Below are 26714 nucleotides of genomic sequence, written 5' to 3' on the forward strand. Positions count from 1 at the left end.
GTTTACATACACTTTCTCTTTGGTGGCTCTGTCCCCCCGCTACCACTGGGCACACTGGGGCCTGAGGTGGCTTTCTAGAAGTCTCTCACTTTACCTCTGTTCTCAGGGTCAGGCCCTCACCACCCACTACCATGTTACCTCCAATGCATGGTACATGGCCTTCCTGTAAGAGACCAGCTTATTGAAGGTCGCCAGGTTGAAGTGCTGGCTGAACAGCCCCAGGGCCACTAGCTTATCTGCAGATACCTAGAAGAGAAAGCCATCATCAATATCCATGTACAGCCTGGGTCTGAAGTGTCCTGTGTCTCTCCCAGCTTTATTCCTGCAGATCAAGCTATGGACTAGAAAGAAAAGCAGAAAACAAACAGGAGCACAACCTTTAACATACCCTATAGCCAGAAGCATGGCAACCATGACACTCCAAGTGGGACAAAGTAGGATTCTCCAAAGGGATCCGATCAAACGTGCCCTTTATTTGTATATATTCTAAGATCCACGGACCCACAGGGTTGTTGGTATAGGCCCCTCTCAGTCTTGACATTCACCATGGATGCCCTGACATTGGTGCCTTTGCACGTGTTCTTCCTTCCTTCCAGAGCATGATAAACAGCTGTGATGTAGGCTTTTATTAACAGAATTGATTTAATACACATATTTTGAGAACACTGCTTGGCACAGAGTGAGCAGTTTTTAGTTACTGTGATTTGTTGCTATGTGCCTCCCTCTGGGGCTAAATATCCCTAGTCCACAAGGCTCATACCCCTGACTGTGCATGAACAGGTTAGGTTGCAGATGGGACAAGACGAAACTGGTGTTCAGGGACACTGATCAGCCCTGAAAGCCATGTGACCTACCACTCCCCTGAGGGCTTGCTTATTCTCATGCCAACCTCTATTTTTTTTTTTTTTTTTACATCTCTCACCTTGACCTCCCACAAGGGGCTATTGTCACTATTTATAAAAACCTAGGGATCAGGGGTGCCTGGGTGGCTCAGTGGGTTAAGCCGCTGCCTTCGGCTCAGGTCACGATCTCAGGGTCCTGGGATCAAACCCTGCATTGGGCTCTCTGCTCAGTGGGGAGTCTGCTCCCCCTCTACATGCCTGCCTCTCTGCCTGCTTGTGATCTCGGTCTGTCAAATAAATAAGTAAAACCTTTAAAAAGAAAGAAAGGAACCTAGGAATCAGCGAGGTCGTACATAGAAATGCAGGTGCTGTTCCAAGTGTTAAACTACTCTAGGACAGTAGCCCAAGCACCAGGACCTGTGAGGCAATCCTGTACTATTATGCTAGCAGCCACACAAGTCATCCTATTAGCATCAGACCCTGTCGTGCAATGCTCATTATAGGTCTCATTGGGCCAAAGCAATTATGAACAATTCACGTCTCTCTCCATTTCACAGAACTCATGGCCCACATCCCTGCAGTTAGATGCTTCAGGGAGAGCAAAAGCCCAAGACAATTGTCATCCTGCTCCCTCTGCTGGCCAGGCAAAGTATCCACATGCATTCTACCTGCCAGGGAAGACTCCATGCCCTCTGGGAGTGTCAGTGTGTTTACAGCAAATCCAAATCATAGTGGAAAAAAGAACCTCAATTTGAGGTTCCTGAATGCCACAGATGTACTGGGATGGTTCTCTATTCCCACATCTGCCTCCATCCCAACCCAGCTTGCTACTCTTCCTCAAACCTTCGGACGGGACTAACATTTCGAAGAGAGACCATCATCACAGGCCAAGTATTGCCTGCGCTGTTCTCATCACAACCTGAGAACTCAGAATGTGTCTTTGACAAGGTTTAAAGAAACTGCCAGATTCATGTCCAACAAACAAGGCTCTTACCCCACAGACTTTCATCAAGAAGGAACTTAAAATGTTTAACAAAAACAAACAAAAAAGCTACAAAGTGTAGGACACCTAAGTGGTGTGGTCGGTTACACATCTGACTCTTGGTTTCGACTCAGATCATGATCTCAAGAGTCATGAGATCAAGCCATTGTCCCGTTTTGTGCTCTGCTCTTGTGCCCCCAACCCCCACCTTCCCTCCCAAATAAATAAATCTTTATAAAGAAAAAAGCTTAATACCAATAACCAACAAACCCTAAAATCAGTGGTCTGCAATGCCCCTAGGCCCACCTCTCCTCCCATGCCCCTTCGGACACCTCTCAGAACAGACCACCTTCCTGTCTCTTCCAGGCTTTTCCAAAAGAGAATCTGCCCAGGAATCCATCCTGGTGACTCTGCCCTGAGAAATAAAAAAAAAACAACAGAGCACAAGTGGCCACAAGTGGCTTCAGAATATTTTCCAGCTCTTCATCTCCTATTAAGTGTAGACAGACTAAGCTCTGGGTGCGAGAGACCCTATGTCTTTTATCTCAGTCAACAAGAAATTTTTGTCCTTCCTAGACACACAGAGTCAAAGAGTCTCACCCATCTGAAGAAACAAGTCACAAGCCACGCCATCTTAAAAGAAATCAAATATACAAGGAAATAAAGGAAACTAAGGAAATGGGTCTGTGGCCCATGAGAGTCTGCCTGGCCCGACTCACCTCAGAGAACTTGCCATCACCAAACCACTGGACCCACCGCATGCCGGACATGGCCTGGCGCTTGGAAGTGGCCTTCCAGGACACCACCATGGCAGGCCACCAGGAGAAGCCCTTGATCTTTCCCCACACGAGATCCCCTATCCCGAACTCCTTCCCATCCTGGAAAAAAAAAACCACATGAAGGAATCCCAATGAGACAGATCACCTGGGCCAAGGAAAAAATCTTGCCCACCCCACTAACCCCAAAGGCCACTGCCCCTTGGGCCAACTTGGCGCATTACTTTGAAAAGGTAAGAAATAGGAGAGAGAAGGTCTTGAATATGTATGTAAGGGGTCAGTTTGGTTTTTTGACAGGAATGTGGGATTTATTAAACTTTGTGAAATTTCACCTTTAACATTTAACCTCATATTTGGGAATCAAAGATGTCAACTGAAAACACAGGAAAGTAAGACTAGAGTTAAGTCATGACAATCACCTGGGTTTTCCACCGTGGGTCTAACAGGCTATTAAAAAGCAAATTGTAGATACTTGCACACAAAAAACTTTGTTTTTTGTGAAATGTGAAATGCCCATGAGAAAAAAAAAAGTTACTCAAACAGACCTACAATCTGATAAACATAGAAAACAAGACTTCTCTGCACCAGACGTCCACACGCGGTATGAACCCGGCCGTGGAGTGAACCACGCCCACCAGGTAATCATGGACAATACACAAGACGGATTACAGAATACAGGGGACCACAGACCTGAGAGAGGCGACTCCAGCTCCTAACAAAGTAACTAGGCTACAACTGTACATAAAACATGAACAGAATCACACCACATGTTACATATACAAACAAGGAACATGTATTTGACAGTACAAATATGGGACAATCAGAAATTCATTCATCAGGTGCTTGAATTTCTACTGGCAGAACAGCAGGATAAAGGAAGTAGACATTGCATATGGAAAATCTGTAGGCTAAAGAAATTCAAGTATTACAACAGATGTGACCCCTCCCCCCCAAAAAAGGTATGAATAACCCTGATGTGGTAAGCATGTTCTTTCCTATTATTTAGCCCATCCTTGTGGTACCTGATACTCAGCGCTGTCAGCATCTCTAGCCTCCAGGTCCACCTGTGGGGACTCAGGGCCATCCTGCTGACTGTCCTGGGCCAGGCGGGCGTAGGGGGTACTGCTGCTCTGGGGCACGACGTCATCATCCGTGAGGTCAATGGTGAGGTAGGGGCTGGCTGGGGACGGCCACGGTGTGCCTGCCAAAGATACTGTCCGCCTCCTCAGGGACTGTGGACAGAAAGACACAGGAACTTGGGCCACAGCAAACCAGGTAGATGACCAGAGACCAGTGGAACCCCAGTTGCTTGCTTCCCAAATGAGAAGAAACCGTGAAGACAAGATGTAAGTTGAAGGGAACAGAGACCACCAAGGACAGTTTTCCAGGAACCATTACTCCTCAAGTGGTGGGAAAAAATCTCCTTCAGGAGAGAGACATAATCAAAGACAAAGGCAGAATAAAGATGAGGGATGCCAAGAGCCTCTGGGAGCCAAGCTGAGAGAGGGCCGCTGGTTTCCTCAAATGCTTACTGTGTGCCCAGCCTTGCACCAGGAGTGCAGAATTGCAGTAACCACTGGGGTTGCCTCAAGACAGTCAAAGATGATACCAGGGAGACAAAACAGTTCTGGAGTAAGGAGCTTCAAGCTCATTCCGGAGGAGGAGCAAGAACCCGGTCAGTAGGGGAATTTGCACATTCCCACCCGAGTTCCATCCAGATCAGGCCAGGAGAGAAGTCATCGGGCTTAAGAGAAGCTTACCGAGCAACCAGGAAAGAAAGGAAAGGCAAGACCCTGAAAAGGTGGTAGGAGTGAAGAACAGATGTAGGTTACACAGCAGCCACTCTGGGTGGCCCAGTGAGAGGCAGATCTTCCCCTTAAAGAGACGGGGGTTATCTGGGGGAACCAACCCTGGTAGCTGAAAACTCCACGGGGGACTCATCCACGTGATTGCGGCCCTGCCGGCCTCGGGTGGAACGTGGGGAGGGCCGGGGCCGCTCCCGGCTGGAGGCACTGGTGTTATTTCGAGTTCGGACCTGGAAGCAAGAGAGGATAAGCACGAGGCCGCTGGTGACTAAAGGCATGGAGTTCCGGACAGGGGGCCAAGAGGACCCGACTGGAAAGGTCACCTCGCATCAACAGAAGTGAACAAGGTGGTTAAGTTAGGGAAGAGTTTTGGACTGGCCACGTTCCCCCCTTCCCTGAAACTCCCGTTAGTGGGAGAGGGGGTCGGGTGTCCCCAGGCCTGCCAGCAGCTCGCAGCAGATCCCAGGCTCCCCAACCAAGACAGCAGGCAACTGCAGACTGAATGAAGACTAAAGTCTAAACCAAACACTTTCCCCCAAAAGTGTTGGAATAATTTGTTGCCTTCTTCAGGAAGGTCCCGGAACATCAAGAGGAAAGCCCTTGGCATGAACCTGCAACATCTCTATTCAAATCCTACACATACAATGACTGTTCATGGGGCACCTGGGCTCAGGCGATTAACGGCTGACTCCATTTTTCCACTCAGGTCATGATCTTAGGGTCCTGGGATTAAGCCCCACACTGGGCTCCACATTCAACAGGGAGTCAGTCTGCTTCAGGATTCTATCACCCTCTGTCCCCCACCCTGTTTGCTCATTCTCTCTAAAATCAATCAACCAATCCTAAAATAAAATTTCAAAGATTCTTAAAAAGAACTAGTTCAACTTGGTAAGTTACTGGAATCTTCTCTTTTCTGTAAGAAGAGCATGACATACATCGCATGCTGGGTGAGATTATAAACTAGACTTACAGTGCTCACCAAGTGAACCTCCCACCCCCACTCTCCAACAGGATAGGTGTCATTAGCAAGGACTGCCTTTCTAGGCCTCACACTGTAAGTCACAGAATCTACTTGCAGAAAGAACTCCCAAAGGCAATCACTGGTTGAGCCATCCAGCTACAAACTATCTCTCTAGGGCACTTAAAGCCAGAAGTGCCCAAAGAGCGGAAAACCTGCCCTGTGAAAGCAAGTCTTTACAAAGATAGTTCGCAAACCTTGCGGTCATTTTCCAATTTCTAACCATTTGTTCACCTCGCTCTCTAAACCTCCAAGGAGAAAGGAGGATCCAAGACAGGTTTCTTCCACGTAGGCCTACATGTGGTCAGAAGGGCTGAGGGGCGGGCGACTTACAGCTGGGCTCTCAGACCGCGTCCTGGTTTCTCGGAAGAGTTTGGGCATCACCGGGGTGTCAGAGCCATCTCCGTCTTCCCCCTCGCCATCTCCGTCACCTGTCAGATCCTTTAGAAATGAAGCATTAGGAATTGTAAAGGTCATTAAAAGGTCACATAACTAAAACAGTTTAAGAATGAAGAGTCCATTTTGACCCAAGTGACCTCGACGTATTTGACTATCACATTTTGTTCAAAAAATACTTTACAAGGGCTTGCCATGGGGATCACTAACTCAAGTCATTACAGAAAAATAAAATCCCAGTAAAATCCCAAGATAGGGTATGTAAGCAATATGCGTCGTCAGGACTCCTGTCCATACCCCACCCTGGGGACCCCGGGAGAGATTCGGCTGCGCCCCGCAGGGAGAGCTGGTCACCCTGCACAGCTAAGTATCTGTAAGAAATCGGAGGTTCAGGGCACCTGGGTGGCTCAGTGGGTTAAAGTCTCTGCCTTCTGCTCAGGTCATGATCCCAGGATCCTGGGATTGAGCCCCACATCGGGCTCTCTACTCAGCAGGGAGCCTGCTTCCTCCTCTCTCTGACTGCCTCTCTACTTGTAATCTCTGTCAAATAAATAAATAAAATCTTAAAAAAGACATTAAAAAAATCGGAGGTTCAAGAAAGAGGTTTCCTGATACCGCGACCAGGAACAAAGGGCACCAATTCTGTGTCAAGTCATGAAGAATCCCTAATGCACGTCCCATCCCCAGAGCAAAACCCAAATCTGGGCACAAAAACCGGACAGCTTGTGAGCATCCCCAGGCCCAGATCCTGAGTTAAGAACTGGATTTTTCACTTGCCAATCTTGTGGCCTTGACTGAGTCCATTCCTCTTTAAAGCTCTAACAGTAATTCCCTTGTAGCATAACAGAGTGATGAGAATGGAAAGAAAAGCCTCGCCCAAGGCCAGGCTGAGAGGAAATGCTCAGACGGGAGGTTCCATTCCCACTACTGGTAACAGTCCACCTGAACTCAGATGGCTGTCTGGACCACATGGTCCCAAATATCCACAGCTCTTCCTCTACCCATCTGTGCTCCCACTGATTGCTCTCCAGCAAAACAGAAGCTGTGCAAATGGGAATTTTTATTTGTCTGTAACTTTTTCCCCAGCACGTGACACTGGTTCTTCAAAAAAAAAAAAAAAACCAATAACCCAAGTGAAAAAACTCTACTATGATTAATAAGAACACAGGAGGCAGAAATGATGTCAGGAATAAAAGAACATGATGGGGCGCCTGGGTGGCTCAGTCATTAATCCTCTGCCTTCAGCTCAGGTCACAGTCCTAGCGTCCTGGGATCAAGTCCGTCAGGCTCCCTGCTTGGCGGGGAGCCTGCTTCTCTCTCTCCCACTGCCCCTGCTTGTATTCCCTCTCTCACTGTCTCTGTCAAATAAATGAAATCTTTTTCTGTGTGAGGGTGAAAAAAAAATTATGAAAAACCACAAATTGGGAAAAAACTCAGCACTAGAAGCTCTGCGGCAAGTATTCAAAGATCTTGCAATGATTGTTTAAAATCCCCTACCTGGATGCCTGGAAAGTTCTTTCCATCTTGGGAAAAAAAACAAACTTCCATGAGGCCACATAACCTTGATTATCAAAACCAGACACAAATATATTCTGATAAAATCATATACCCATTTTATTCATGAAGATGCTGAAGTAAATCAAATTCAAAACACACCATAACCGGGAGCCTGGGTAGCTCAGTGGGTTAAGTGACTACCTTTAGCTCAGGTCATGATCCCAGAGTCCTGGGATGGAGTCCCATATCGGGCTCCCTGCTCCATGGGGAGTTTCTCTCTCTGACCTTCACCCCTCTCGTGCTCTCACGGTCTCTCCCTCAAATAAATAAGCAAAATCTTAAAAAAAATTAACAAAACACCACAACCAAGTTGGGCTCATTCCAGGAAAAAAAGATTGGTTTACTACATTAGAAATTTATTAATATAACTAATCATCCACTGAGAAGAGAATTTCAAAAAATATGCTCAATAAGCAGTTATTGAAAAAAATTTATAATTCAGTAAAATAAATATTTATCTTTTTTTTTAAAGATTTTATTTATTTATTTGACAGAGAGAGATTACAAGTAGGCAGAGAGGCAGGCAGAGAGAGAGAGAGGAGGAAGCAGGCTCCCTGCTGAGCAGAGAGCCTGATGCGGGACTCGATCCCAGGACCCTGAGATCATGACCTGAGCCGAAGGCAGCGGCTTAACCCACTGAGCCACCCAGGCGCCCAAATATTTATCATTTTTAATAAGACTTGGCACTTAACAAAAATTGCCATCATTCATGAGGTTGTTCGAAGGCCTCTGTGTGCTCTGGAGTGCTGGAATTTCATCATTTAACAAATATATTGGGTTCAAGTTTGGAAGAGCCTCCAAGTTCCCATTTAATGCAAGCTCAAGGGGAATTCCCCTGGAACCCTGGAGAAGGAACAAGTAAAACGTATACCTGAGTATAACTTAGCAGACTGGAGACCTCCCTCTTTGACAGCCGAGAGCTTGATCTGCGACCTGTAATAAAACCAGAGTCTGTTTGGAGAAAGGGGCAGGCTCCCGAGCTGGGAAACAGTCAGCGTCTTGCTGACCTGCAGTGCTATCCCTGGTGTCTCCTCTCTTAAACCCACTGGCATCCTCAGGGGTTAACTCCTAGCCCCTCAGGATCTTGGACCAGTCAAATGTATTCATAAAGCAACAGGGCACAGAGCCAGGCACATAGTATGATTGAAAACAATACTGGAGGTACTCGTGAGGGAAGGCATCAAATTCCTTCCAGATCTGTGGCCACCAAACTACAATTAATGAACAATCGAGTGCCTGGCATATCAGTCACATTTCAAGTGCTCACATGTGGTTAGTGGCTATTATAGCGAACAATGCAGAAAACAGAACACTTTCACCCTCACACAGAAACTTCTATTGGACAGCACAGCTCCAGGGATTTCAACAGCAGGATGGGACAATACAGGGTTTTCTGAAACAGCTGGGTCAGAAAATCTCAGTGGGGAGGACCCCAGGTGATGTGATCCTGAACTATGCAGGGGAGGGGTGGGGAAGGGAAGGAGGGGAAAGGAAACAAGTCTCAGACCCTCCCCAGTGGAGTGTCATCTTCCCACATAATCACAATCTCAACTACAGGGGAGAAGGGTCCCACTGCAAAAGGGCCAAAGATCCCAGCCTATGCTGCAAGCACCCCAGCCACGGCTGGGAAAAGATGGGGGTCATCATCACCTCGGGGTTACCTCCCCAGTGACCCAGCTCAAGTATGGGCAGGTGGGGGGGGGGGGGAAGGGCCCAAGGACAGGGATGAGAAGTGGGCTTCCTTCCCCAGGAGGTGGTGGAGCATCTCAGAGACCAGACCCTCTCCCCACAACCTGCCCTGAGCCCACTCAGAGACTCACGTCCCAGCCGCTCTCTGCAGCGCCTGTCCCACACCCCTCCTCCCCACTGGCCCGGCCACCTCTGATCTCCGGGGTGCTGATAGCCTCCAGGATGGGGGGTGAGGGTGCATCCTTGGAGTCAGAAGACTGGTCGCTGCAGCCCCCATTAGTGATGATGGAGTCTTCCCTCCCGCTGGCGTCCTCCTCTCTGTTGAGTTGTCTGGTGTCTCCCTTCATTGTTTCCTGCAGGAGGGCCAGAATGAGCAGGTTAGCAGGGAAGCAAGGGCACAAGGGGGCAGCACACCCCAAACCTCCCGCCAGTGGCTCTATGTCTTCAGGCCAACAGAGGCCCCTTGACATCTTCTCCGGGTGATACTCCTGCCCAAGGACCCCACCCAGACTGCCCCCAGAACCTGCCCCCCTCACCAAACTCGGAGGCTCAGGACTTGGTTCCATGTGGCCAGGCGGCCCGAAGGCTCAGATACCAGAACCCAGGACAGACGAGGGGGCTGGGCTGTGGTCTGAGGCTTAGGCTGTTCTGTGCAATTAGCCGGCCACTTCAAACAATGCCATTTAGGACCCGCCTGCCCCGGCCTGCCTGCCGCCAGCCTTGGTCCCCTTTACCCCTGGCCCCCTCTCCCTGCCCAGCCTCTGCAGGGCCTCAGGAAGCCAGTGCATTATTTTCCCTCCTGACCCCTTTGTTTGCTCTCTCCTTTCCCCTCAATCTCCAGGTCCTCTTCCCACCCGCCCCCTCCTCCCCCACAGAACAGCTTCTCTCCTCTCCATGGCAGCACAAGCCCCGCCCCACCCCAACCTCAGGGGCCCATTGGTCTGCTGGCCTGTCGCTCACTCCCCTCCTCCCTCACCAGCTGGGGCTCAGAGTCCCAAGTTCCCAAGAAGGGAAAGGATGGAGGAACACAGGCAAAAGACTGGGGCAGTTAACAAGGGGAATGCTCCCTACCTGCGAGCCTCGCCCCACCTCTGGGCTGTCATCTCCCCACTGCTGCCCCTCCTGGTAACTGCATCATCTCCAGGCTATTCGGCTAAGACCACCAGGTCAGGCCAGGTCTTCACTGATGGGTTCAAGGGCCCTGTGACCTTTGACCTGGCCTGCAACATATGTTGGCTGCAAGAACCTGCACCTTTCATTTATTCCTCCTCAAAATGTGATCGTAGGCGTGTCTTATAGAAAAAGAAAACTGACAGACATACCAGGTTAGTCTCCCAGGTCAAGAATTCACATCCAAGAGGTGAGGCCAAGGTAAAAAAGGAGCCTAGGTACAGGGTAAGACCCCCAGATTCTCATCCCTTAGTTTCCCCCAAACTGCTCCAGAGCTACTTGGCACCGCACCCTACTGTTCCGGACAAAAAGCTTTCCCAGTGAAGAGCTGCTTATCAGCACTGAGCACTCCCAGCCCTATGCCCCATCTTAGGACTCACCACACAGTACCAGAAGACCCGCACTAGCGACCCAGGGTAACTTCTAGAAGAATCATCAAGGCTACAGGGTTGCAGACTGCCAGGTGATAGAGCACCACGTCCACCAGGGGGCGATGTGGGGCTCTGTCTGAATTGCACTGCTGCGCCCCCAAGCGGATATGCGATGTCACCTGGGGTCCCAATTCCATCCTCTGCACCTGTCCCTCACCCAGGCCTGGTATTGGGGCTGCTAGACTTCTGCCCTATTTCCCAGAAGACACAGGGACCAGCCTGGGAGATGGTAAGAGCCACAAAAGCTCAGGCATGGCCCTAGACCTATGTCAACACCAACATTTCCAAAAGATCCCTGTGTGATTATATACAAGTTGAAAGAGCACTGTGCTGGTTCTAAATGCATTCTTATCCATAGCCCAGTGTGGTCTTTTCCCCCACATGGCCCAGGGTGTGCAGGCTCACACTTCCTGGTCTGTTCTCTCTCAATACATGTAAAGGAATCTCACCAGCCCCCAGGGAAAAGAGGAATACCTGACCTAGCCCAATCGACTGCTTCTCAGCCCCTTTCACTGGCCAAGCCCTGACCCCGAAGAACAGACTGGCTGACCTATGGCCAGATCCTGTGAGGCCAAGCAGCCAAAATCCCAGGAAAACTGCTCGAGTGTGGTTCAAAGTAATAATTAATTCCCAGTGTCCTGCCCCAGGGCAAACCAGTGAACTAAGTAACCCGGGTGGCCAAACACAGGGTGGGAGGGTGGGTCACTGTGCAGGATTCCAAGGGTCCCCAAAAGCTTAGGGGAAGAACAGGCAAGCCAGGGTTTCTCCTCAGAAGCTGGTAGCAAGCAGGTCAGAGGTTGAAATGGAGGGCCATTACTTCCCACTCCTCCAGGGCCCAGGATTCTCTCAGACGGCCCTTAACTTGGTCAGTCAGGAGCCTCCCTCCTAGACAGGCCCAGGAGGAGCCTGCAGCCCAGAATGAACAATGATTAACTACCTCAGGCCTTACCCCAGGGCCTCAGCAGTGCCAACCCCTCCACGGTCTACCAGACAGACCCGTGAGCAGAGATCCCTCCCAAAGCCAGATGTCAACATTCACGAAAAATCTCCTACCTCTAGGAACTGCACCCATGGGCACTGGAGGAAGATTCAGGCAAGGAAACCAGCCAACTCTAAGTGTCCTGGGCTACCTGGGCAGCAAAAATAACCACCTTCAAATTGCATAATTCGATCGTGTGAGTTCACACAAATTCCTTCTCTGTAGCCTTCATCCCCTGGGGTTTGCACAGACAGTAGCTTCCCTTGCAGCCTTCCTGCAACACCTCTGTCTGGAGCCTGTGCCCACTGATATGCAGTGCATTTCCTCTCCCACCCCGACCCTTCTACCTGGACCACTCTCTACGCAGAGGTTGAATAAAGCCGCCTCCAAGCATGGGCTGCTGCTGCCCTCCTCTGCCTGGAAGCCCTCCCCACCCCTGCCATACACCTCCTGGTTACTCAGACTTTAAAACCACATGGTCAAAGTCAGGAAAGCTCCTCCCAATACACTTTTCCAAAATTAATAACCACATAGTTAAGGGTGCCTGGGTGGCTCAGCGGGTAAAGCCTCTGCCTTCGGCTCAGGTCATGATCCTGGGGTCCTGGGATCGAGCCCCACATCAAGCTACCTGCAGAGCCTGCTTCCACCTCTCTCTGTCTACTTGGGATCGATCTCTGTCAAATAAACAAAATCCTAAAAAAAAAAAAAAAACCACATAGTTACACAAACCCTCTTGCCTAAGGATACAGTAATTTTTTTCAGTGTTTACTACTCTATATGCAACACTTCTGTGCTTTACCTGTATTAACTCACTTATCTTGAAATGCAGAACATGTGGTCCCCTGTTTTAGAGATGCACAAACTGAGGCACAGAGAAATTAACAGCACAATACACACTGGAACAATGTGGCTTCCTCAAGTGTTCAAATCCCGAAAAAGTTAAGAACACACCAACTTACATACTCCTGGCAACAGGAGAAAATTAGCACCAGAAATCTGTATGTGATGGTGGAATCCAATCACCCTCACCTCTTCCCATCACTCCCTGGATAACACAGACCCCAAGAGAGGCCAACTGCTTTATCTAGTGTGATCTTTCAGCGCTGGAGGCTAAGCAGCCTGGGTTACCTCCCTGGAAAGAGGCGGCACCTTCCAGAGGGATTTTTCCAGAGTGGTCATCGCTGTGCTAGCTTAAGAACTGTGCCTCCCCAACCCATGGCCATTAATAGTTCCCAGGTCCCTACCATTCACTCCACACAGTTCAAACCACTCTTAACCCCTGCCTGATCCTGAAGCAGGTCCTGTTATCAACCTGCTTTCAACAGGCTCAGATGAATTAATGAAGCCACCCAATATACCCGAGACAAGGCAGCCGCGATTTCTAGTTAAGAACAATGCATCAGGGGCGCCTGGGTAGCTCAGTGGGTTAAAGCCTCTGCCTCCGGCTCAGGTCATAATCCCAGGGTCCTGGGATCGAGCCCCGCATCGGGCTCTCTGCTCAGCGGGGAGCCTGCTTCCTCCTCTCTCTCTGCCTGCTTCTTTGCGTATTTGTGATCTGTCAGTCAAATAAATAAATAAAATCTTTAAAAAAAAAAAGAACAATCCATCACCCATCCCAGGGGTTACAAGAACTTCAGGACTGAGGGACAGGACCAAACAGCTGGGTGTTTACCTTCCCCAGAGGTTATGGTCTAACCTCCTGATGCGAGGTGAACTCTGACCCTTTCCCAGAGGCTAGGGTCAAGCACAGGATTTAGGGGCATGCAGCAGTGTGGGGTGGGCTCACCCGCGAGGTTCTCCCTGCAAGGCACTGCCTCATTAGTGCAGGGTGCCTGTGTCCCAACTGAACCAGGTCAGACGTGTCCAAATGCAATGTGGCAGACAGAAGGATGGGTGGCACCCCCAATTAGACTCAGGGAGGAGGCCCAGGGACTCGACCCCCTCACCCCAATGCAGCTATAAAGCGGAGAAGTGAGGTCATTCATTTCCTCCAGGCGGGTACCAGCAGCACCTTGTAAATGGTAATTGCATTTAATTAAAATGCACAATACAGGAAGGGGGAATGGTTGGCATGATGGGGAAGTGGGTAAAGGGGGCCACATGGTCATCCCAGCCCCACCCTGAGTCCCCAGGGCTTAGAGGTTTAGTGCAGTAGAACAAGAGGTTGAAAGATATTCCCACCACCCCTATTTTAAAAAGTCCTTCTAGGGGCACCTGGGTGGCTCAGGTCAGGATTCCAGGGTCCAGGGTTCAAGCCCCACATCAGGCTCCTTGCTCAGCAGGAAACCGGTTTCTCCCTCTACCACTCCCCCAGTTTGTGTTCCCTCTCTTGCTGTGCCTGTCAAATAAATAAATAAAAACTTAACAAAATAAAAAACAAGAAAGTCCTTCTCTACAGCCTGTGGGAGGGACACCTAGGCTACTGAATCCTCCCCACCCCAACCACTCAGGTCTGTTCCATTGTCCAAGATTCTGAAATAGTTGTGATTGAGCAATTACTATGAATCTCATGCAAAGCCAGAGCTTACGCTCAGGATTCCCCATTTTGCAGGTAAGTAAAGTGAAGCCTGAGAGGAAGCAAATGGGCAGCTCCTTGCCCAGGCTTGCAGGACGACTAAGGCATGGAGATTTAGGCCTAACCCATGAGCCAGACCTTAAAGACATTTCAAAACTAATATGCTAAGTACAGTATTATAGTGAAGCCTGGGGAGGTACACTTCACCCAGGTAAAGAGAGAAAGGAGGGTAACCCAGGAAGTGGAAACAGTAAGCACAAAAGGTTAAGGGGCTGGAGAGAGGCTGCCCACCTACCTGGTGGCAGGGCAGAGGTTCCCAGAGTTCGGGGCCTTTGCCTCGTCTTTAGGAATCTTTGCTCAATGCCGGGAATAGCCAGATTTACAGACAAGCTGGAATGAAAATGCCTTCAATGTCTTTCTCAAAACCCAGTCTTAACCATTTGTGAAATGAAATGACCCCACCTAATTTCCTGGGTGGCTGGCGTTAGGAACCCCACAGGAGAGGAAAAACCCTGAGAAGCTGGGGCGTCCACATTTTCGTGTGCCATCTTGCCAGATTTCCCAGCTCTGCCTCACCAAGGGAAGCATCCCTTTATCGTGGGTGATTCAAAAGGGAATGCGGATTGCTCAGTGCCTCCAGGCTATGGCTGCTTGCACCACGGTCGCTGTACAGTAGAAACTGGGCTTTGGTATAATGACCAGAATTACCAGAACAACTCATCCACTCAGGGGTCAAATCAGACATGCATAAAATACTAGCCATAGGAACCTGATCCTTATAGTATTGCTCCTATTACCAATAAGCTAACAGAACACCTACACATTCTGCAGTGGATTGGATAAAAGCACCCTTTAGCTAATTCATGGAGGAAGAAAAACCGGGGTGCCTGGCTGGCTCAGATGCAACTCTTGATCTCGGGGTTAAGCCCCATTTTAGGCACAGATTCCTGAAAAATAAAATCTTAACAGAAAAAACTAGGAATATACATTAAAGATCTGACAAGACATAGCAACTTAAATTGGGAGTTTACAATCAAGCTTTTTGCCCTATAAACTAATGCACTCAGCCCCCTTCCCCTATGGTTCTCCGGGAAACTTGGAGTGGTGTGCAAATGTGCGGAGGAAACCACCGCTGACTCAATCATGGGTGGGGCAGCATAAGGAGCTGAGGATTCAGAGACACCATACCCACCCCTGTGGCCATGTGTCCCTTAGAAGGCTGGAGCCAGAGAGCCCTGTGCCCTCTCCCTTAGGGGGTTAAGGGAAGACAAGACCAGTATTCTGTAACGTCCCCGCCTTGGTGCTGCCCCTCACAGTAGGCTACTCCTGTTGTCACAGCCAACGCCTTAAATCTCAACTGTCTGCACCCAGAGGCAGTAGGGACAGAGTTGCAGCCTTTAAGATGGCAAACCAACAATAGGATCCAAAATGCCACATGTCTGCTTCCTGTCACATAGGCTGCTACTGCTAGCCATCGACCCAGCCCAAAGCTCTCACCAAGACCTATGTGCAAGGATGGTCACCGCGGTCCTATTTATCATGGCAAAATCTGCAAACACAGCACCAGCAAAGGCAACAGGCTAAATCCCATACAGCTGTACAGCGCTGCTAGTGAGAGACAATGGGACGGGGTACCAACTAAAAGATGAAGCTATGCCAAGTGAAGTCTGGACAATAACACAATCTCAGTTGTTAATGTTAACATATGCATTAAGCCATGTTCCCCCAGAGTTTCTTTCTGGAACTGTTAAAAGTCAGGGCTCTCAGAAGGGTAGCTCATGAGTAAACTACAATATATGCCTGTGTTACTTTTACAGTCAGATGCTGTCCTAGAAACATTTCTTCCTTTGAAAACAGCCATTCAAGTTCTGTCACTCTGAAGTTACTTATAGTGGCACCTGGGTGGCTCAGTCCGTTAAGCCCAGGGTCCTGAGATCAACTCAGGCATAAGGCTCCTCACTCAGTGGGGAGTCTACCTCTGCCCTCTGCCTCTCCCCCTGCTCATGCTCTAATAAATGAATAAATCTTTTAAATAAAATTACTCATATATGGTAGGAGGTAGGCATCTCATTTATCCCTATGAAGAAAGCCAAACACCTGGGGCCCCTGGGTGGCTGTCAGTCAAGCGTCTGCATCCCCAGGGGTGAGGGTCCCTGCTCCTGACTCTGCTCCATGAGGAGTCTGCTTCTCCCGCTTCCTCTGCTCCTCCCCCTACTCCTGGGATCTAGCTCTCACTGGGGTGCACTCTCAAATAAATCAATCAACCTTTAAAAAAGAAAAAAGAAAATTAACTTCAACACCTGTAGTGACACGTATGTCCCAACTCCATTTCCTTTAAAAAGTTCCCATGTGAATGTAGAAATTTTCTGGGCTTACTACTCTTTTTGGTATTTATCCCTTGCCTTCCCCTTTAGTCACTGTAGCACTCATATGTCCCTGCTAACCTTATGTTTCATCCGTCTCCTTAGAGGTCTTGAAAATCCCTTAGTTGGGGGGCACCTGGGTGCTCGGCAGGTTAAAGCCTCTGTCTTCGGCTCAGGTCATGATCTGAGGGTCCTAGGATTTTTTTTTTAATATTTTATTTATTTATTTGAGAGAGAGAGAGAGAGATCACAAGTAGGCATAGAGACAGGCAGAGAGAGAGGAGGAAGCAGGCTCCCCGCTGAGCAGAGAGCCCAACGCGGGGCTCGATGCCAGGACCCCGGGTTCATGACCTGAGCTGAAGGCAGAGGCTTTAACCCACTGAGCTACCCAGGAGCCCCTGAGGGTCCTAGGATTGAGCCCCACATCATGTTCTCTGCTCAGCGGGGAGCCTGCTTCACCCTCTCTCTCTCTGCCTGCCTCTCTGCCTACTTGTGATCTGTCAAATAAATAAATAAACTCTTAAAAAAAAAAAAAAACAAGTGTAGAAACAAAGCTAATAAAAACTTTAAAAATCCCTTAGTTGGCACATCTTCTCATTTTCCATTTCCCTCTTCTGGCCCCAGATTTTTCTAGGGAGCCTAACTCTCCATGCAAATAAATTTACACAACACTTCTAATTGATTCAACAGGGAAGGACTTGTATCACCCTCTTTACAATAATCAGTAAGTCCTTATATGTATTTTAAGCCAAAATTGGAGCAGAGGCACCTGGCTAGCTCAGGCAGAACACACAGCTCTTGATCTCAGGGTTTTAGAGTTTGAGCCCCACGTTGGGTGTAGCGATTAAAAAGAAAGACAAGGGCACCTGGGTGGCTCAGTGGGTTAAAGCCTCTGCCTTCAGCTCAGGTCATGATCCTGGGGTCCTGGGATGGAGGCCAGCATAGGGCTCACTGCTCAGCAGGGAGCCTGCTTCCTCCTCTCTCTCTGCCTGCCTCTCTGCCTATTTGTGAGCTCTGTCAAACATATAAAATCTTAAAAATAAAACAAAAAGACAAAATTTTCACAATACAAGGAAAAGCTATGGGATAGCAAGTTAGGAGAGATGGGTGAAGATGGTGAAAAGGTACAGTTATACATCAAGTCCTGTGAGATCATGTACAGCACGGTGACTAAAGCATTGTGTATTTGGAAGCTGTGGACAGCAGACCTGGAAGTCCTCATCACAAGAAATAAACTGGGGCACCTGGGTAGCTCAGCTGGTTAAGCATCTGCCTTCAGATCATGTCATGATCCCAGGGTCCTGAGACTGAGCCCTATGTCCATCTCCCTCAGCAGGGAGCCTGCTTCTCTCCCATACTCATGTATTCACTCTCTAAAATAAATAAAAAGAATCTTAAATATATATATATATATATTCATATATATATATAAAATAAACGTGAGATTTATAAAATAATGGAATTACACAGTAGAACCAGCTTTTGAAAAAAGCCCATTATCTCACAGAAGCCACTTCTTTAAAAGCCAGCTCTAAGTACCTGGTATGGGTTTGGGTCTGCCCATCATGAATGAAGCAGGTCTGCAGACAGAGTAGTGGGCACAAGGAGGTCCTCTGGAGGGTCTTAACCCAGCAGCACATCGGTGCAATCTTGCCACTTCTGTGGGTCCAAGCCAGGTGGGGACAAATTTCTCAAAAAAATTTAACAGCATCAATCCACATTCTACTCCTTGCTTAGCTGTGTGGCCTTAGAGAATGGTGATAATCCTACTTAATGCTGAGCAATCACTCTATATTCTGCTTACAGCTTAACACACAACATCCTAGGGCAGATCCAGACACTGGGAAAGGCCACTTTTTGGTTTTGGTTTGTGTTTTTTTTTTAAGATTTTATTTACTTTGAGTGAGAGAGTGAGAGCATGAGAAGGGAGAGGGACACTCCCTTCAGACTCACTGAGCAGTGAGGCTGTTGGGTACTCAATCTCCGGACACCAGGACCAAGACCTGCGCCAAAGGCAGTCCCTTAACCAACTGGGCCACCCAGGTGCCCCAGGGAAAGGCCACTCTTCCCCATACATCAGAGAGCTGTTCCTGCTAGGATTCAAGAGCCATGCTCAGCACCGAGAATCCTGAGCGACACAGGCCAGACAGCCCAGGCTCATGGAGCTTCCAGCTGGTATAGGAGGATGGTAGGGGAAAGGCTAGTTGTTGTTAGATGAAATAAGGTTGGTCCACTCCAAAACCTACACTGCTCTTTCTTCCACTAGAGAGACCCTTTGTGCCCACAAACTGTGCTCATTTGCTCAGAATCTTCCAAACCCTATCATCCAGTTGTGGCACGCTGCCTCCCACGTAAGCCAGAAAACCTGCCACCGCACCTGGCCATTCAGGCATCGAGCCTAGTTAACACTCTTTCTCACCACAGCCCGGGGGAGCTGGCTTCCCTCTGCAGCTTGCCCTTTAATGTCTGGTCCGGCTTCCAGAGCTGCAAGCACAGGACTCACAGACCAGTATGTTAGTGAAGCCACAGAGCACACACTCACGGAGCTAGGAAGCCAGGGCATCAGTACTGTGCTAGCTGCTGAAAACACCAAGAAGCCATCATCCCTTCTCCAGGAGCTGGAAGACTGGATTCTGCTCCAGCTGCAGTCCAAGCATGTCCACTTTCATCAGCAACAAATGCTGCTTAGAAAAGAGGGGCGCCTGGGTGATTCAGTGGGTTATAGCCTCTGCCTTCAGCTCAGGTCATGATCTCAGGGTCCAGGGATAGATCCCTGCATCTGGAGCTCTGCTCAGCAGGGAGCCTGCTTCGCCCTCTCTTTGCCTGCCCCTCTGGTACTTTGATCAGTCCAATTTAAGAAAAAAAAAAAGTTTAAAAAAAAAAAAAGAGAGAGACCAGATAAAACTCAGAAGGTGGGACTGCAGGGTGGATGGGAAGAACAGGTCAGACTGTTCTAGAGGCCACGGCCTCTCCTCCAGTAAGACGGAGACAGAGGATACCTGCCTGAGCCTGAGAACTGCCCAGTCCCCTTTCCCTGAAGTCAAGCCTCCACCTCCCAGGTAGGGCACTGGAAAATCACTCTGCTCTGGGGAAGCAGACAGACCCAAGGACAGAGAACACCCTTCACATTTTGGGAGGCCCAAAGGTAAATCCAAATCAACGACCCACAAAGCAATGCCCCAGTTCAAATCTCAGACAATTTTTGTCTTTCTCAATCATGAACATCAAAACGAGAACAGTTAAAAAAAAAAAAAAATACTCAAACATGGGACAGAAAACTAAACTCCAGAAATATCTTCAGGGAGATAAAAGATCCAAAAAAAAAAAAAAAAAAACAAGATGAGGACACCACTGCAAAGGGAATTTCTGGGACAAGAGCTCCTTCAAAACCTAAAAGACAAAAGGGGCACCTGCAGTCAGTTGAGTCTTGATTTTGGCTCAGGTCATGATCTGAGTGTCCAGAGATCCAGACCTGCATCGGCTTCCCTGATCCATGGGGGAGGCTGCTTGAAGATTCTCTCCTTCCCTCTCCCCTAGCCCACATATGCTCTAAAAATGTTTTAACGATTTTATTTATTTTTTTTTATTTTTTTTTTTAAGATTTTTTTTTTTTATTTATTTGAGAGAGAGACAGTGAGAGAGAGCATGAGCGAGGAGGTCAGAGAGCGAAGCAGACTTCCCTTGGAGCTGGGAGCCCGATGCGGGACTCGATCCCGGGACTCCAGGATCACGCCCTGAGCCGAAGGCAGTCGTCCAACCAACTGAGCCACCCAGGCGTCCCAGATTTTATTTATTTTAGAGAACTGAAATTGTGGGTGGGGGAGTAGGGGCAGAGGGAGAGATAAGCAGGCTCCCCGCTAAGCAGGGAGGTCCCATGGGGCTGGATCTCTGGGATCATGACTGAGCCACCCAGGCACTCTAAAATTATCTTTTGAAAAGGGAGGATGGGGCGCCTGGGTGGCTCAGTGGGTTAAAGCCTCTGCCTTCAGCTCAGGTCTTGTCTCAGGGTCACAGGATCAAGGCAGAGTCAGGACCTGCAGTCAGAGAGGTGTCTGCTTGTCCCTCTCCCTTTCCCTCTGCTTCTGCTCCCCACCACCCCATTTGTGCTATCTCTCTCAAACAAAATCTTTTTAAAATTTAGTAAAAAATAAAAGACAATTTTCTAGAAAATCAGTTTGATCCTGAGACACAAAACTAGAGCAGAGACAGAATGTCAAGAGGGCAGGCAGGGGTTTGCACTAAGTCAAAGCCCATAGACTGCAAGGTTTTAATGAATGAAGATCTCTGAAGGGGAAGGGAGAGGCAACTTTCATCAGGCAAGCTGGTGAAAAAAAATAGCAGAAGCCAATGGTGGCAGATTCCAGAGAATCTCTTCCCGTGTTCTCCAAAACTGTCCTCCAGCTGCTTGGCAAGGCAGCCCCAGTGGTGATGATGGTGCTAAGAATCTCACGGTGCCACCCTTCCTTGCCACTGTCCTCTCCTTGGGTTCTGGTCCCTTCTCTTATTAAAGGCCTCCCAGTCCTGTCTACATGCAAATGCATGGGCCCCAAAATGAAAGCGAAACACTGATTAGCTTGGGATTGTGAAATTACAGATGACTAGTTTCTTCTTGGCACTGGAAGATGGTAAATTTTATTTTCACTTGCCTCATTCTTTGAATGTCATCTTCTGAAATATTTCAATTCCCTAGACAGGCCACCCTCATTCTTTACTTATTCCCTGGGAAAAAACTCAGGAATACTAACTTGGATATCTAGGATGTTTCCCTCAAGAAGTAAATAACCACTTCTCAATATCTAGGGGTTTACTACAAATGTGCAGTTTTGTTTTTTTCCCCAAGTAATCTCTCTACCCAACGTGGGGCTTGAACTCACAACCGGAGATCAAAGGAGTCACATGTTCTTCCAACTAAGCCAGCCAGGGGTCCCCATAACATACAACATTTACTGAAATTTTTAATCTATAGCAACTCAACTGCCTTAAGCACCCCCTTCAACTGGCCAACCATTGTTGGCCTCTTATACAGATGGAACGACTGAGATGAAGCCAGTGACTTATAAATGGAATGAGTAAGTGTATGAATCCAGACTTGATTCTAATGCCCAAGCCCCTTTGTTGCTTCAGACAGATAATATAACCCAGAGGGTAACAGGCTTTTCATAATACAGATGCCCCTGAACAACGCAGGTTTGAATTACAGGTGTCTTCTAAGTTGATTTTTTTTTTCAGTGAATATATTGAAAAATATTTTGGAGGGGCGCCTGGGTGGCTCAGTGGGTTAAAGCCTCTGCCTTCGGCTCAGGTCATGATCCCAGGGTCCTGGGATCGAGCCCCACATCGGGCTGTCGCTCCGCAGAGAGCCCGCTTCCTCCTCTCTCTCTCTCTGCCTGCCTCTCTGCCTACTTGTGATCTCTGTCTAGCAAATAAATAAATAAAATCTTAAAAAAAAAAAAAAAAAGAAAAATATTTTGGAGACTTCCAACAATTTGAAAAAAACTCAGATGAACCGCACAGCCTAAAAATACTAAAAACTTAAAAGTTAGGTATTATTCTGCCTTTGGCTCAGGTCTCGATCCCAGGGTCCTGAGGGTCCTGGGATGGAGCCCGGCATCCGGCTCTCTGCTCAGCAGGGAGCCTGCTTCTCCCTCTTTCTGCCTACTTGTGATTTCTGTCAAATAAACAAATAAAATCTTTAAAAAAAAAAAAGTTAGGTATTATTCTTAGAATAAATTATAGAATACATGTAACATACAAAATGTGTTCAAAGACTTACCAGCAATGTTTCTGGTCAACAGTAGGTTATTAAGTTTGGGGGGGGGTGAGTCAAGTTAAACTGGATTTTCAAGTGCAGGGTATGGGGGGGGCTCAGTGCCCCTAACCCCGGCATTGTTAAAGGGTCAACTCTACTTAGGGCCCCCCTCTATTTTGTGAACTAACAACTAAAATAAAAGGATCTAGATTCCACTTAGCCCTAACTACACTGGGTAGGTGTGGACTTTAAACCCACTTCGCAGACTGGAAGGACAATCTCCAGAAACGCAATCCTTGTGCAGGCTCCCTCTGCATTCACCAGGCCACTTCCTCCAGGCACAGCCAGATAGATCCATGTGAACACCTGCAGTAGGCTTTCTCTCTTCTGGAGGAAGGAATGGCATCCCCAGGATGCCAGCGGAGGTGCAGTGTTCTGAACAGCACGAACCACCAAGGTGCAGAACCAAGTGGACTGCGCAGCACCTCAGTCCCATCAATTACAGAAGAGGTCAGCCTCCCCAACGAGACAAATCTGCCCATCACTTTACAAGGAAAAGGATGGTTTGCAAATGAAATGAGGAATTCTCCATTTCTTTGGTCCACCAAGAAACTGGAAAATCAACCTGAGCTCACAATTTTAAGAAACACACACACAAAATCTAACGCCTCTCATGGGCTAGGTCTGATGAAATCGAAAAAGCTGTGTGAGCCTGAAGGGTAGGACAGCTGGCTTGAGAGCTGGTCTGAGACAAAAGGAATCCAATCCTTTTCTTTTTTTTTTTTTTTTGAAGATTTTATTTATTCATTTGTCAGAGCACAAGCAGGGGAAGAAGTAGGCGGAGCTTGAGAAGCAGGCTCCCTGCTGAGCAAGGAGCCTGAGGCTGGACCTGAACCCAAGACCCTGAGGATCCTGACCTGAGCCAAATGCAGATGCTTAACCAACTGAGCCACCCAGGCATCCCAGACAAAAGGAATCTTAACGTTAAGTTTTCCTGAAAGGAGAACTTGCCCAAACCCCATATCTGAAGCAGGTCCCTAAGGCTGCAATGAGAGGTGAGAGGCCCCTTTGGGTCACAGGCCCACGTGGCTAGAAAAAAAGGAAGGGAAGCAGTCTCCCCCATCCCCACCTCCCTTTCACCCCTTGCAGCTCCCAGATACCCTCCTCCCCCTCTTCTAGCCTTGAATGGGGGTGGCTGTGACTATGGCTTTAAAGAGCAGGATGCAGGCAGCCCCCAACCCCTTTGTCTAGGCCCTCTCTATCCCAACGGGGAAAGGTAAAGGATCTCACTCACCTCTGCAATTATGCCTCCAAGGTAGGCCTCGTGCTTTGGGGGGGGCGGTAAAAATGGCCCCAACCCATAAAAGAAAACCCTGGCTCCTTTCAAAAGGCAACAAAGGCGTTCCTTCCTGCCAACTCCCAAATCGAGGACAATGATTTGGAAAAGCTTTCATAGCTGAGAGGAATAGAGTACCTAGAAGTCAGGCAGGATAGGCGGGGCTGGCAGAGGTCCCTCCCTTCATACCCCACCCCGCCCGCCCCGTTCTCATTAATGGCTCCCCTAAAGAAGAAGTGCTACTGGTTACAGAGGTCAGCATTCATCACCCGCTACGCCAAGCACTAGCCCATCAAGCCCTCACCCAAACCCAGTGTGGTAGGGACTATTTACACCCCTCAGTCATCTAAGGAACATGGTGGGTTAGAGGTTAAATCATGCATCGACTCATTTCATTCTTACACAGCCTGGGGGTTATTAGTAAGATCATTCCTGTTTCACAGATGTAGTAACTATTAAACAGAGAGAAATGGACTTGGTGTAACAGATTTAAATATGTGAAAAGACCTATACATGTCCTTAAAGTGGGAAGCCAGCTTACCTCTCACAAGGATGCTAACAGTAGCAGACTTTCTCTGATTACTGTATACCAGCCCTATAACATTAGTACCATCATTTCCACCCTGGAAAAATCATGGCAGCCTTGCAACCCAATGTGGGGTGGGGGATGGTCTCAAGAAGCCACAGCAGGTGTTGGAGGAAGGCAGGGGTAGCTCAGGGTCCTGGGCCCTCCACCGGAGGGCCCCAAAAGGAAAATCGCTCCTGGGCAAAATTACCACCAGCCTAAACCCCCAGCATCCAGAATCGAGAGGGCTCAAAAATTCATACTCTGTCCTTAACTGTCTCTACTTCATGAACCCTTTCAGCTTGCAGGATGGGGGGATAAAGAACCACAGGGCTCTGCCTCTCAGCCCAGGTAAGGGGGAAAGGCAGGCTGGAGGTGGAAGCACAGGCCTGGTGCTGGGCCCAGACGGCTGCCCTTCTTCGCCACAGGTGAGTGAACCCAGCAGGAAAGCCTGAGCCCAAGAGCGGCTCCCTGCTGCTAACTTGCTAAGTTCACCCCAGTCTTTCTCGGTTTCCACTTCTTCTCCTGGGAAGTGGGACTCAACACCTACCCTCCAACAATCACAAGAGGTGGGAAGTTGTTCTGGGAGGTGGCGCTACACAGCGATTGAGACCTCAGTTTGCGGAGTGGGGGAAGTGGGATCAGCTCCATCCCGGAAGAGGGGAAAAATGGAAAGTGAGCCCCCAGGGCAGGCGGCGTGACCCGGGCAGGACTGCGCCACCCCGACTCGGCTCCTCCCAGGCCAGGTGCGCTAAGCGAGAAGGCTGCCCAGCCGTGCCTCGCCGGGGTGGCTCACCTAGGGAGGACCCCGAGAGACCGTCCCTCCGGCACACACCCTGGCTCACCCCGCCCGCACGCACATCCATTAGTAATATTCTATCCGGGGGGGCGGAGGGGGGGGGCTCGGACATGTCCCTCGTCTGAAACCCACAGGTCCTAGTCATAACGGACGGACGCCCACCTTCCTGGCCAAACTCCTTCCCCCTTCAGAAGCTCGCTCTGAAGCGGAGGCCAGGTAAGGACACCCCTCCCATTGAGGGATACCTCTCCCCTCCACTTCTCTCCAGAGAGACAAGTCCTCGCCTCGACCCCAAGACGACCACCCCCGTCTCCCTCCCTGGGGAGGAACCTCTTTCCCTCGGTATCTTGGACAGCGTGAGTATCACTTCCACCCCTTCAAGAACATGCCCCCCCACCCCCATTTTTCCGTCTTGCCTCAGGTGGTCCAGGGGTCCGCTCCTCCCCTACAGTGCCGGGTCTCCACCCGGACGGGAGCCGCCTCCCTCGGACGTCCCAGGAAGAGGGTCCCTCCTGGCAGTCCCGGGACCCCTCTGCTGCCCCCTCCCCCACCAGTCCCCGGACCCCCGGACTGACGAGCCTCCCCGGGGCCACCGGGCGCTCACCTGCCGAGAACCTGGCTCGGGCGCCGCTCCGCGGTCGAGCCGCGGGTCGGGACAGCCTGGCGGGAGGCCGGCGGGCGGCCGAGCAGGGTGCTCGGCTCGCGAATCTCCGGCGCCGATCGCCGAACTACGTTTACTTGGGCCACTTAACCCCCGCGCTGCCGGCCTGGCGCGGCGGCCGCCCGCTCGCCGACCTGCCAGCGGGCCGGTTGCGTCCGTCGGGGGGCGCTCGGAGCGTCCACGCGGGCAGTGGCCGCGGGGCTGGGGGGCGGCAGCTGCGCCGAAGTTCCGCAGACCCGACCGGGCAGCGAGAGTGGGTGGGGAGGGGGCGGTGCCGAGGCCCCTTGTAACCCCAGCCAGGCGCTCGCCCCGCCCCCACCCGGGGGCGCCCCCGCCGCAGCCACTCAGAGCGGGCCCCGGGCGCGGGGGGCGGAACGAGGGGTGGGGACGAGGGAAATTTGAAATCACTTCGGAGCCTCCCCCTCCGCCCCTCCTCCACAGGCGCTGCCTCCTATCCCCCCCTCCGCCTGTTAAATCACCCACCGGGTTAACTGGCCCTGATGGGGGTCTTAGCCGCCATCCCCCCAGCAGACACACACAAATACACACGCAGGGACTCCGCCGGGGACCCCCCTTTCCCCGCCCCCCCACCCTGAGCAGGACACGAACACACAGGTCTGGATGCGCGGCCCAGAGAGGGAAGGGCCCTCACTGGAGTCACACAGCAGTGGAGTCTCCTCTCTGCCCCCACCTCCAGCCGCAAAGCCACCTGGGCGCTGCCCTGCCCCAGCCAGTCAGTCACCCCCTCTGGACCCTCTGATCAGTCCTTCCTTCCTCCCACCCTGCTGGGCCTTTGTCAGCCATCTTGAGGGGAGGAGGGTGGGGAGGGGAGGGGAAAGGAGAGCCGACAGGGAAGGCGGACTGGTCCTTGGCTGTGTGGGTTCTCAGGTCCTGCCGGCCTCACCAGCAGGAGAAGCCCTACTCTTAGGTCTCAAGTGCCTCTGTCCTTAAGGGCGTTGAACTATTGGAAAACAGCACTTACAAATATTTATGGTACCTGGTATCTGTATTCATATATTTGTTTATCTGCTTATTGTGTGTCTCTCCACAGGTTATACTGTGAGGAAGGTTCTCCGTGTAT

At 49.9% G+C, this 26714-nt stretch overlaps 1 protein-coding gene across 6 annotated transcripts in view; it reads right to left on the minus strand.

Moving 5' to 3' along the window:
* The window catches only part of DNMT3B (DNA methyltransferase 3 beta), a 40912-nt gene extending 15113 nt beyond the window's left edge, over positions 1-25799 (minus strand). For 2 of the 6 annotated variants that reach the window (XM_044263249.1, XM_044263248.1), the window contains exons 1-8: positions 25577-25799; positions 9256-9418; positions 8248-8309; positions 5757-5864; positions 4510-4635; positions 3623-3832; positions 2544-2702; positions 139-246 (exon numbers count right to left, since the gene is read on the minus strand). In XM_044263249.1, coding sequence (XP_044119184.1) covers positions 139-246; positions 2544-2702; positions 3623-3832; positions 4510-4635; positions 5757-5864; positions 8248-8309; positions 9256-9412 — 930 coding nt within the window. In that variant the 5' untranslated portion in view covers positions 9413-9418; positions 25577-25799. Of the gene's footprint in view, positions 1-138; positions 247-2543; positions 2703-3622; positions 3833-4509; positions 4636-5756; positions 5865-8247; positions 8310-9255; positions 9419-11719; positions 11797-13859; positions 13888-25576 lie in introns of those variants that run through there. The other 4 variants (XM_044263247.1, XM_044263246.1, XM_044263245.1 and 1 more) reach the window with 3 other exon arrangements.
* Positions 25800-26714: the final 915 nt, after the last annotated feature.

The sequence above is a fragment of the Neovison vison genome, chromosome 8 (assembly GCF_020171115.1).
Source record: "Neovison vison isolate M4711 chromosome 8, ASM_NN_V1, whole genome shotgun sequence".
NCBI classification, from domain to species: domain Eukaryota; kingdom Metazoa; phylum Chordata; class Mammalia; order Carnivora; family Mustelidae; genus Neogale; species Neogale vison.